Source organism: Nycticebus coucang, chromosome 2, assembly GCF_027406575.1.
Source record: "Nycticebus coucang isolate mNycCou1 chromosome 2, mNycCou1.pri, whole genome shotgun sequence".
NCBI lineage: Eukaryota > Metazoa > Chordata > Mammalia > Primates > Lorisidae > Nycticebus > Nycticebus coucang.
Window position 1 is genome coordinate 56,220,292 of NC_069781.1, and position 13,675 is coordinate 56,233,966.

Consider the following 13,675-nt stretch of genomic DNA (forward strand, 5'->3'; position numbering starts at 1 on the left):
TCTTCACAACTCCACTCCCTGCCAAAGTAGTCAAACAAAAGAAATAGCACATTCTTGGAGGGACTTCCAAAGTTTTACCACCATTAAGGACTAAAAGAGTCCTACCACATTCCCATTCCACTCACCTATCTAGCCGCTGGAGAAGGCAGATGAATCTTGAAGAATTACAGCATACATAAGTTTAATTAGGTAATAACTATGACTACAGCTGTATTTCTAGATGTGGTTGCTTCATTGGAGTAAATCAACACAGCCTCCCCCCCACACACCAGTCTTAGACTATTGGCCTTATAAACATTTCTTCTCTATACTTCTTAGTAAGAACTTCCAGAAGCAATAACACACTTTAATACTCCTTTCTAGAGCTGTATCAACTCTCCAGCCCTCTGCTATGATGTAGGAAATTGCTTGTTTTTCCACTCTACTGTACATCAAGCGAGTCCACCACATAGATGATATTATACTTATTGACCCTCATAAGCAGAAAATAGTAAATACACTAGATATCATGTCAAAACATATGCATGCATGCTACAGGCTGGAAGAATAAACTTCATAAAAATTCAGGAGTATGCTCTATCTGTGAAATTTCTAGGAATTGGTGGTCTGGTGCATATTGAAATATTCCCTATCAATTGAAGAATAGTTCTTCATACAGCATCTACTATTTCTAAGAGGTGGGTATCTGTATTTTGGTTATAAGTACCTGATTGGGGAATCTTATTTCAACCCATTTACCAAAAAAAAAAAATAAGCAGTTTTGAGTCTGACCTAGATAAAAAGGAAGTTCTGAAACAGAACCACAGACCCAAGAGAGCTTAAAGTGTCTATGGCCATTTGTTATCCTAAGGGAAACCTTTGGCAGACTCTTGTATGTAAATCATCGTGCACCCTCCTGGACTTACAAGCTTTGTTTTCTCTGCAGAAAATTACTTTCCTTTTAAAAACAACATACTCCTGTTACAGGGTCCTAACATTGGTCATTAAATAACCATGTGATTTTAAGTACTTGAGTTAACGGGATGTTGTGTGACTCACCAAGCTTTGTGTAACCATAATCCATCATGAGGAAGCAAAAGATGAACCTTTCTTCAAAAGTTTTGAAGTCACAAATAAGCTGCATGAAAAGTGGCTTCTATTCTTGCCACACTGCCTCCTCCCTCTTATGTAGAGCTATGACAGCAGAAAGAGAAAGAACAATTTGATCCTTGCTCGTAATGGTTCTGTACACTATTCTGGAACCATTTGAAGTAATAGCTGCAGCACTACAGGTGGGGCCCTGAAGAATAGTGATATAAAGGCAATTTTTCCAATGGGAAGAACTTCAAGATGTGCACTTGATTGCTCATTTTTCCAGGAAGGAGTGACTGACAGAGGCACATATATGCATCAAGTAATGAGTAGTGGTTAACAGTTTGGCTGGATGGTCAGCAACATGGAAGAAATGTGACTGCAAAATCAGTAGCAAGGTTGGGGAAAAAGCTATGTGGAGAGATCTCTCTCCAAATAGATACCACATAGGAAGATACTTTTGTCCTATATAAATTATCACCGAAGAGAAACCTCCAAAGAAAAGTATCTTAATAATCACATGCAAAGGTGAACCATTCTTTTATTGCCATAATCGCACAATTGGCTTATGAAGAGAATGATCCTGGAAGCAGAGATGGACCTTATGCATGGGCTTTGCAACGTAGACTTCCATTCACCAAGGCCAATTTAGCGAGAGTCACTGCTGAGTACCCAACCTGCCAAGAGCAAAGATCAACACTGAGTCCCTGAAATGGCACCATTCCCCGGAGGAACCAGCCAGCCACCTGGTGGCAGGATGATTACATTGGATCACTGCCATCATTGGAGGAGTATCTCTTGTTCTTGCTGGGGGAAAAATAAAACTTATGTTGGGTATGGTTTAACTTTCTCACTCTTAATGTTTCTGCTAAAACCACTATCTGGGGCTTACAGAATCCCTTGTTCACCTTTATAGTATTTCATAGAACATTACTGCTGACAAAGAAACTCATTTTGTAGCAAAATGAAGTATAATATTGGACTCGAGCTCATGGAACTCACTGGTATCATCATGTTCTCCTCATCCTGAAACAGCTGGCCTAATAAAATTATGGAATGGCCTTTGGAAGACTCAGTTATAGCACCAGCTGGTGAAAGAACTTTATGGAGCTGGAATAATGTTTTTTTGGATGCAATGTAGGCTTTGGATCAGTTATAAATATGTAGTGATCTTTCTCCTATCCCCAGGATTCATGAGTATGGGAATCACAGGTAGATACGGGACTAACTCCTTTCATATTAATTCTTATGATTCACTGATAATGTTTTTGTCTTCTTCGCCATAAAATTTTTGGCTTTTTTGCTTTACAGGTTTTTCCTTCCAAAGGAGAAATTATTCCATAAGAGAATACAACATTATACTGGAACCTGAGACTACTCTTGGCTATTTAGAGCACCTCAAGTCATTAAAACAACAAAAAGAGGAATTTCCAGTATGCAGGAGTGTGTCACTTAGTCCTCCAATATTCTATGGTGAAAATTAGTAGAAAACTACAACAGCCTAATAGAGACAAGACTCTTAATGGCACATACACTTCAGGAATAAGGATTTGAATTACTCTACTAAGTACGAAACCACAATTAACTGAGACATTTTCTGGGAGCAAAAAATATCAAATGGGTAGAGGAAGAAGAAAGTTATAAATTCCATCTGTGATCCCACGACAAGTTATAGTTCCATGACCCAACATGAAAGCACTAGTAGATAGGAACACTTACGTCTTCCTTGCTTCAAAGAAAGAATATATTTATGTATTCCCTTTTCCAAATTCCCTATTATATCAAAACATTTATTAATAGTGGTCACCTATGTATCAGGATTTAAAATTACAGGATTTTCAAAGAAAGATTTGACTAGGTAAAAGAGGAAAGAGAAAAACTCAAATATAGATAAGTGACTTTGTGGGTTCCTCTTTTGGAGTAAGAGTTCGGCTTGTATTTACAGAAGATTGTTGTATCAACTTTAGGTAAAAGAATGCCTTTGTTTTTGCTCTTATTTGGAAATAAATATGATTACTGTAAGTGAGTGTGACAAGAAATACCCTGTACCGGACTAAGCTAAGTTAGTTTGGCTCAGACCCAGACCTCCATCTCCCAGAACCCCCCTTCCCACATTGTTCAGAGTGAGAGTTGGAATTATGGTGAAATTTATCAAGTAAATGTGAGACAGAAGCCATCAGGGATTTCCAGGCTGTCCTCGCTTTTCCTTACTCTGCATCCGGCTTTTCTTCCTGCCTGCAGACCCTGCTGGCCCACAGTGGTGAGGCCTCACCACTGGGGGCTGACTCACACCCCATGGAGCTAGTAGTTACACAGAGACACTAGCTTCCCCAGACCCTTTCAAAATCCCTGCCTGGGAACTATTTGAGTGACTGCACACGCTGGGCTTCACAGATTTTTGGCAAGTTCCCACTTTTCTATCCACACCAGTGCTGGAGGCAAATTACTTAGTGTCTCTTTCTCTGATCTGCAGTTTCCCTCTTTCTGACTCATTTCCCAGCTCCTCCTTTATTAGTGTTAGTTCAAATTTCTATAATTCCCTTATTCCCACATATACTTCTAGGGAGTCTGTTTTCCTGACTGATTCTGACTAATAAATGCAGCATGAACAAAAAATGGTAGATTTGCTGTTCATTTTCTTCAGATAACCCTTTAAAGACCCCAAATAACATATGCAGTATGTTATGAAAGTGTGGCTCACCTGTGAAATGAACCTCAGACAGGAAGTCTCTAACTAAGCCTGCATGTTCCTCCGGTGATGGCAGCCCTTTGGGGTTCTACAAACACTAACTGGATTAAATACAATTACAATGCTTCTTGTTGGAAGATTGCCACCAGGGGCCAAAGATAGTATCTTAATACAAAGATACTCACCAACAGTGAGATTTATTTAGCATCCAGCATATCAATAAGCATAACTGTACTCTGCCCTTTAAGCTATCTTTTACCCCCATGAATCTCACAAGTTAGATATTATTATCTTTGTTTTACTGAGAAACAGATGTCCAGAGAGTATAAGTAACCTGCCTAGGTCTCCTCAAATCCAAAGCAAATGCTCCTTCCAGGGAGATATGTTGGTGTGTACTTGATACCTTTCCCTTATGTTTTCTTTGACCCCTCAGCTGTTTCCTCATGTATATATATAAATCAGGCACTGTGTTCTATCTTTTCCTTTTCTGATAATTCCCGGGAGTTTCTATCACATAAGAAAAATTCTGATGAGCAAAACTGCACTGTGTTTTATAGACAGATAAAATAGGTATTTTCATTTTCATGGCCTTAGAATTGAAATTCATTCATACATTCATTCATTTAATAAATAATTATCATGTTTCTGATTAGCTAGTGTTCAGTATGAATACTAAGGCAGTAATAATAAATCCCATCAATTAAATCTCTAATTGTTTTTTTCTACATGGTATTTTCAATGAGTACAAGATCCATTATGATAGAAGACAGCTCATTCCACTCTTACAGTTGTTAATTGCAAAAAGTCATTCTTGAAGTTCTTTTGAATTCTCTCTCCACAAAATCTTTACCTTCTATGCCCTCCACATGATACAGAATAAATCTAATTCATCTGTGTCTTATACTAGCTCTTAAAATGTTCAGACCTTTTCCTACCCACCCCTAATTAGTGGCTTAGGTGTTCAGGCTTCCAGCAGCATCATGGGCATAATGTCAAGATTACAAAGAACTCACTGATGTACCAAAGTTGTTAAACAGTAGCAACTATTGACATGACTGCTTGCTTTTATATACATGGAAATACAGACTATGAACAATTTGAGGCCAGATCTTTAATTTTAATCATCTCTTTATACCTCTTGTCTAGCACAGTTTATGGCACAAAGTAGCTGTTTAATAAACAGATATCAAATGAATGAATTCCTAAGCTAATTCTTTCTTTCATTTAATTCAGTTGATGGAATCCTATTATTTGAGCACCATGTGTTAGACATTGTACAAAGTTGTGAATAGACAAAATGGACATAAATCCTTCCCAGATCTTATCATCTGAAATTGATGAAGTCAGCACAGTAACTCCACTTCAGATGACATAGACTGTTCATTTTGGGATGGACAGCTCACTACTGCTGAGCTTCAGTTTCCTCGCACACTACTTAGAGGTTAGACAAATGACCTATGTGATTATTTAAGTCCTTAAATTATTATAAAGGGTATGGAATTTACAAAGCATTATGTAAATTAAGTTTTAAGATCACAAAATTAGTTTTAAAAAATTGAATACTGCCCAAAATGAATGTTCTTACTAGTTCAAAAGCAATTCAGTTTCTCAAACAAATACAGGCACATCATTATATAAACCACATAAATAATTCAGCCACTCTAGAATCCCCATTTTAACTTTCTTCAGAGCATATTATTTTATATTTGGTGTCCTCTATAGGATCTAATACTTTTTTAGGAAAGTAACATTCAGTAAACACATTAATGCAACAGAAACAACTTAAGAATCACCAAGGATTTTAACCTGAATTACCCCCATGAAATTTTATGCAAAACTGTGTCTGTAGGCCATTTGGTAGAGTCCTTCAGTTTTAGCAGAGTCTCCAAGAGATCCACTATATAAAATGGTTTCTTACTGAGTATGCATTAATTGAATATCAACTACTGCCAGGAATTGTACTATTTAGTCTTAGAATATAAAAATTTTTTATAGCAAATGAATGTTGAGTTCATTACGATTTTACAAGACCTGTTTTCTCCCATTCACGCCACTAAAATTAACGCATTATCTATTAAACATGTTTACATCTTAAATCAACATCAGATACCTTGCAGTAATTTAGTATATTTTATGGTAAAATATGCTTTGGAAATATATTTTTATTGGCTTTATAGAAGAACTTTCACGATAATAGAATTAATAGGGCTTTAGCATATGTCTATGTACAGACTTACACATGTGCATATATACACACACGTACATACATACAATTGAAGAAATCTTTCTAAAAATAATAATAATTAAAGAAATAGTAAGTCATGCTGCTCAAAGTGTTTAAACCACCTCTAATTCATCAACTGTCTGTCTTTTACCACAGCTGGGTTTCCATTTATTCCTAACAATAACAATGAAGCAACTGTCCTTCAAAAATGATGGCATATAAAGAAAATTTCATAAAAGTGTTTGTGAGTAGTTTCCTGAAGGACTTCCCACTGACAGAAATAAATAACTTTCTTTTTTTTTTTTTTGTAGAGACAGAGTCTCACTTTATGGCCCCCGGTAGAGTGCCATGGCCACACACAGCTCACAGCAACCTCCAACTCCTGGGCTTAAGCGATTCTCTTGCCTCAGCCTCCCCAGTAGCTGGGACTACAGGCGCCCGCCACAACGCCCAGCTATTTTTTGGTTGCAGTTTGGCCGGGGCAGGGCTTGAACCTGCCACCCTCGGTATATGGGGCCGGCGCCTTACCTACTGAGCCACAGGCGCCGCCCAGAAATAAATAACTTTCAAATGCTCCAGATGGAGAACAAGTATTTTTAAAATCTCAAGAATGTCTCTAAAATTTAATGGCAATTTTTCCCCTTTGGAAATCTTATATTGCTCCTCAATGCATTCAGCATTATATATCTAGAGTCAGTCAATATTTATGTGAGCAGCTGTTTTAGTTTTCTGAATACAATTACTTTTACCTTTGAGAATGGCTGCCATATTCCTGTCCCAAACATATATGGAAAGGGATATTTCCCCAGGTGCAAAGGAAAACACATTTAAAAATTAAAACTTTAATCCACGGTAGATGTTCACTTTGAAATGTGAACATTTTAATGTAGCATGATCCAAAATGATTATTTCAAAAAATGTTTAGCTTGTACTTTGAGATAACAAGGCATTTCTAATTCATGAAGTCTGCAGAACTGAGATGCAATTAGTGATAGTGACCAGAAGATGGCGGAGTTTCATTTCATAAAATTTACTTCACAGGTCATTGTATAATTTACATTATCTTTAAAGAGAAATGGTATTTAATGACATTTGTTTTCACAAATGGCGGGTAAGAATAAAAAATACAACATTCAGAAAAAATGAAAAATTGAAAGCTCTTGAAAATTTTATTTATTACTAATCACTTATCTTCAATTCAAATATTTTAAAAATAAATTTCTTCTATACTGTGAACAAGAAAAAAAAGAAAAGGTTTTAAAAGACTATGTAGTAATTACTTACAAATACCTCAATTATTCAATTGTTCCTTTTGGTTCATTTTATATTATGCTTGATTGCCTTACACTCAGAAATATATTTTATAACAATAAACTCCAGTTTTCAGTAAAATAAAAACAAGTATAGTTCTAAAATAAGAATTTTAAAAAATGATAATTTAGAGAGAAAAAGCATTCAAGTAAAAATATTTCCTGGTGTATCTTTATTCAAGGCACATATAATGTTCAAAAGCTTCTTTCACTTAATAATCACTAAAGAAAAGTCTATTACATTGCTTTTTAAAAAAAAATAGCACTTTTTAAGGCCTGGTAATCCACTTACATATATATTTAAGTACTTTAATAGATGTGTGTGTATTGCATGCTTCTAGAAATACTCCAGAAAAGGAAAGTAACTGGATACGTTACAGATGGTCCTGATTCAGTCTAGAATACAATCTACCACCAGTTACTGCCTCTTTACTGGGAAGGTAGGAAGAATCCCTAAGCATCCCTGAAAAAGCATAATCCAAAGCTGGCCGAAAAGGCAAGGCAGGTACCAACCCAGGTGTTAGGTAGGGTGACATAAAACCTGATAGCCCTCTTCCTGGAGAATATGCCAGCCGTAATGGACTGATACCTAGTCTAGGATTTAAGCTGTAGAGACTTGAATCACCTCCATAAGCAGCAGAAGTGATCTGAAGAGGAGAGAAAGCTGATTTGTTACCTAGAGTCCCAAAACTAATTCCAGCTAGACTAAAACTTGAAGCTCTCTGAAAAGCTGTATTTTCCAGTTCTCCTGAGTTTGCTAGGTCCCTGATGTCTGGCTTGTGTTCCTTCCCATTTAAAACTTGTTCAATGGCTCGGACCACATCCCCTTTGCATATCTGCAGAATGCCTTCTAGCCGGCTGCGTCTATAACTTGGAAAAATCTTAGTAAGGATATCGAGAGGATCTCTTGGTCTTGAGGACACTGTGAGAAGGCTGGCTCTGGTAGCAGTAAAGTCTTTGGCACACTCACTTTCATTTCCTGATTCCAGATCAGAGGATGATAAGGACCTGGGACTCTCTTCACCTCCTGATTGCTCCCCAGGGTAAGAAGATAAGATGCTATCCTGCTTGTTTGAGCATTCTGAAACAGATGACTTGATGCTTTGTTTCCCAGTGACACCATTAGACCTAGACAATGATCCCAGGGAGAGATGATGGGATTTGGAGATTGGTTCTTCTTGTCCACTCTGGCATGACTCACATTTCCTCTCTTTTTGTCCTGGAGAAGAGGAAAAAAAGAAGAAGAAAGAAACAAAAGAATCAAATACAGAAAAAATTTTCCAGAACATAGTACTATTCACTCAAAAATAATGCTAGATAAAATAATACTTTCCTCTATGTTAGTACTATTTATGCACTCTAAGATATTTTAATGAATAACTCAATAGTAGGACAATGCTATTTCTTATGTCACTTCAGAATCACAAAGGTGATTCACAATATATAAGTGCAGTTTTAATTAAGAATTAGAATATGAGAGTCTGTTGCTACCCAAAAGTGTGAATATAAGAAACACCAATACGGCACACTGTCCTATGTTGGCAGTTTGGGGTCTTATTAAACGTAACCCCAGTTTCTGTTATCTAAGTGACTTTTTTCACAATGACACTACACAAAAGGAACTAAATATGATGACTCCATACTGAACCTCAGAGTCAAAGCCTTCTATAATAGACATACCCTTATTTGACAATGTAAATGTTACTTTCTGTGCATTGCTATTATTATTATTGCTTAATACTTCATTGCAGTAATCATCTTTTCTGATTTCTTTTCTGAATGTATTTGTCTTCGTTTGTTCTTTGTGAGGTTTTTGTTTCTGGTCCCTATCTTAAACATTGTTATTGTTGTTAAATTTTAATCCTTTTTAATTTTGTGAAGGCGAAAAGTGGAAGCCTAATGAACACATGTATAATTGAAAATAAAAAAATTATTACTTAAATTAAAAAAAGAACTAAATAAAATGGTTAGGTTTAAATAATAAATCTAAGAAAATAATAACATTAGTTTGAAAATGAATATTCTACTTAATCACTAATGCTAAATTGCAACAATTGGTTTTTCATGTTCATATTTGAAGTTCCAATTAAGTTACTTGAATAATGTAAAAAAAAACTCATTTCGTGTCAAATTTAAACCAGTAATGACTACTGATGTATCAATCTCAAATCATACCAGAACTTGCATATTTCATTTTATGTGAGAAATGATATACATTTGATATTTTTTCATAAGCCTTCATGAAGGATGTACTTTCTTTTACAGTCCCTAAGAAATGTCAAGAAAAGATTTTGAACAATACTGTTTCTAAAATAAAATTATAAACTACACTATTACAATCTGTATGGATCCTCAGAGTATATTAAAAACAACATATTAGACATTTGGTTCAATCACACACCCTCCAATATTATGGGCAATTTAAAAAAATTTTTTACACAAAGATCTGGTTTTATTATCCCAACATGTTGAGCATACCAATAAAACAAAAATATTTTAATACCCCTTTGCCAGGCTAACACCAGGAAAATAACAATGCATATATTCATTAAATAATTTATATTTTGATTTATATATTTCCTCTTACCTTATAGATATATTTTATATATCTAGAATTAAGGGTAAATTGTGACGATGGGGTATTCTTGGTATTTCTGTCCAATGTTTTTTGTACAAATACTGGCTAAAGAAAAACAAATACTTCCTAAAGTAGTGATTTTTTTACCATGATTTGCAATAGTATCATGTTCTCTCCACTTTTCCTTAAGAAGCAGTCCTAACTTCTAAAGACATCCACAGTTTATTTTAAAACTAAAGTAACTGTGTACTATTTGGCCCTTTGAGGGTCACTATGTCGCCAGCTAAGTTGGGGAAGAGAATGAAATCTATCAAAGTGTATTTTTCCACTTCCTTTTCTTTTAAATCTTTATGTAAAATTTATTTTGTAATACCATTGATAAAAATTTCAAAGTTCAATACTGGAGATTTCTTATCCAAGGAGTGGCACATAATGCCACTCTATAAAGTATATGATGACAAAAAGGCCGTTGCTTCTGCAAAATTACAAAGTATTTTCAATTTTAAATAACACAATAAAACTTCCCTAAGAAAGTGTGCCAAGTGGAGCTAGATTGGCACTGGTCCTCCATTACATTTTACTTAAAAATATGATTCACTAAGTATGCTCTTTGAAGTATCGAAATCTCATCTCTATGACAATTTAAGAATAGAATAATTTCTTGTTATATTGCACGTATAGTAAAATATTTGTAATGGAACACTAATTACAAACAACTGTTTAGAAAATAAGGTGTCTTTAAAATATTGTGACATAACAGTTAGATCCTCTGTGCTCTAAAATCCTATAACTGCTTTTGTTTCTTCTATTTATCACTGTATAATGTGTCATGTATTATAGTTTTTGGATGCATATGGTCTGTCTTTTTTTAATATGATGTTCTCTTGTATAGGAATATTCACTTCTAAATCACTGCTAGTCTTTTTCTAATGAATACATAAACAGGCTATCTTACACACAGCTATTGTGTAAAAGGAGGCAGTGAATTTAAAAAGCCATTGAAGTAGCCTTTCAAAAATTGGTTTGCTTTTTATTATGTTCTTTGTCTGAGACTGATTAAAATAATCAGTTCTATAAACCAGAACACATTAGTACCAGAAGTACCACGTACATCACTGTTTTGTCAGCCAAATTTCATTACTGGTGTAGTTTAAGGAATTCAAACTTTTACTTCCCTTTCACAGAGGTTTTCCTTAAAACTTTACTCTTCAGCATTCCTTGATCTTTCATGAGAAATGTTTAAAGTCTGTTTTGTCTACTAAAATAAACTAAAACGCATGTATAAAATTGGCATAGGCAAGCGCAAAATGATATACAGGTGTGCTTTATTTCGATACAAAAATAGTATTTTTTTCTAAAACTACATCCTGTAATGTTCAGACCTACAATTTTCACAATTCATATTGTGAAATTAATAATTTAATGTATCATTGTATATAATTTCATATAATACAACCTGTATTGGACTTACACGAAAATATTGAAACGATGTTTTCACAGCGAGAAGGCCCTGTGGAAAGCTATGAAATTCACTAAAATACAGTAGAATTTCCATTGGCAGGAAAAATTAATTTGGGATAGTTTTTATATAGACAGTTGATTTACAGTCAATAAAAAGGAGTCAAACTAAAACTCCTTGGATAAGAAATCTCCAGTATTGAACTTTGAAATTTTTATCAATGGTATTACAAAATAAATTTTACAAAAAGGTTTAAAAGAAAAGGAAGCGGAAAAATACACTTTGATAGATTTCATTCTCTTCCCCAACTTAGCTGGCGACATAGATTTGCCCCAAAGGTAAAGAACTGCATCCCCAACTGTCAGTGAATTTCCTAGTCAAGATCCGATTAACTCTAGTTTTAGAGCTTAAAAGAGTACAGAGCTCAAAACACACAGCTCCTTTCACTAAGCTTTTCGCTCAATGCCAACTTTAAATTCTATGCACACTGAGAAAGGCAAATCAACTTGTGCATAAATAACTCCGTTCCTCTGGCGAGTTGCTCATTTGTGATCACCCGGGCTTTACCTTTCACATTATCTTATCCTGTCGCCCAAGGAAACAAACAGGGAGCCCTTCCCTAGCGAAGGGGATGGGTCTCTAACACCCTCATCAACACCCACATCACATAACTGTTTCCCAGAACGAAATTAGTGCTTCTTTTAAAATTAAAAAAAAAAAGAAAGAAAGAAAACTTTTCCTACCTGCCTTCACCGTACCGACGCTTATTTCAAAGAACTTCGCTTCGGAACAACCATTTGCTTGTGCAAAGAGCAAATAAAGGACCAACTCACCTTGTCTTGCCTCAGGATAATCTTGCTGGAAAATCTCGAAAGCGGGGGTCTCCAGACCACAAGCTTGCCGCAGGCCACATGGCCCCAGCGCTGCCACAGCTGCAGCAGAGCCGCCCGCGGCCTGGGGATTTTCAGTTCCGCTGCAGCCGCCGGATCCCGGACCCCCGGGCCCGGGGAGCCCAGGACACAGGAGCCTCTGCAGGCCCCGCGCTTCGCTCTCCTCCTGAGCCTGCTGCCTGCGCAGCGCCACCTGCGCGGCCATGACACGCTGGCGCTCGGCGATCAGCGTGCACTTGGCACACGCGCAGTCCCGCCAGCGGCAGAAGCGCTTGTGGCCCTTGAGCGCCGACACCACGCCGTGGTTGCGACAGCGGGCGCACTTGGGCGTCCGCGGGTAGCCGCAGCCCACCGACCCCACGCCCCTCTCCAGCCCGGGGGCCGGCGGGCAGCCTCCGCTGCCGGAGCTCGCGGCCGCTGCGGCTGCGACGGCTGCTGCTCTGAGAAAGAGGCTGGGCGGCCGCAGGAAAGCCGGGGGAATGGACATCCCCGAAGGCACCGGCAGCGCCGGGGATGAGGACGGAGGGGCCGCGGCCAACAGCCCCGGGGCCAGGTGGGGTCGGCCGCTCCCGCCGCTGTCTCTGCCGCCACACTCCATTCCCGATAAGTTTCTGGCGAGGGGAGCAGTTGGAAGGTGCGCCGTCCGCAGCTAACCCAGCCGGGGTGCCGAGGGGGCGCAGGGGACGCGAAGGGCTGGCCGTGTTCCCGCCGGGCTTCCTACACGGACAAAAGTTTGACAGCCTTCCTGCCCAGAGTTGGGACAGCGGTGTCCGGGAGCAGGAGACACCAAGAGGCGCAGCTGTCTAGTGAGCCTCTTAGAGTCCCGGGGCGCTACATTGAGGCTCCTGTGTCTACGTGTCCTCCGAGCCGAGGAGGTGCGGCAGGAGCGGCTACTCCGCCCACCAGTCTACTGGCCAAATGCTGAAGCCCTGGGGGACCTGGGGCGGAGAGGGGGTGGGGGATGGGGGGGTCGGGGAGGGGGGAGACTCCAGAAGCGGTCCTGCTGCGCTGCAAACGTCTCTTACCCCAAAGATACCGTTTTCTCCCACTTGCTTCCTCTTGAGTTCCTTGATTGTATTGTTATAAAATAGTCTTCCCAGTCTCTCTTACTGCCGCTCTTAAATTAAGCACGATTTGAAGTTCTGCTTTCCCCCAGTTCCACGCTTCTGAGCAAATTCGAAGATTTGCATTTTGTGGTCTCCCCGTCCTTCGATTTCCCACGGGAGGGCTTCATAACCACAGCATGGCAGGCTACAAATTTGTTACCCATCGAAAAGATGCCTTATTTTAAATGGGTTTTAGGAATGTGTCAAAACAATGGATAAATAATTAAAAGGACTGATTCACAATCATATTTTCCTCTCTAGTGCATTCTGTTTGTACATGCAAATTTGGATTGTGTTTATCATGGTTTGAAATGGTGCTGCTTAAAGAAGTGTTTACTAATCTCTTTT

At 38.1% G+C, this 13,675-nt stretch overlaps 1 protein-coding gene across 1 annotated transcript; it reads right to left on the bottom strand.

The window, feature by feature from the left end:
* Positions 1 to 7,234: 7,234 nt before the first annotated feature.
* Positions 7,235 to 13,131, bottom strand: DMRTA1 (DMRT like family A1). The gene is made up of 2 exons (XM_053571051.1): positions 12,165 to 13,131; positions 7,235 to 8,513 (listed from the first exon to the last, which is right to left on the bottom strand). Exons 1-2 carry the CDS (start codon positions 12,817 to 12,819, stop codon positions 7,669 to 7,671), a joined length of 1,500 nt encoding a protein of 499 aa, XP_053427026.1. The 5' UTR covers positions 12,820 to 13,131; the 3' UTR covers positions 7,235 to 7,668.
* Positions 13,132 to 13,675: the final 544 nt, after the last annotated feature.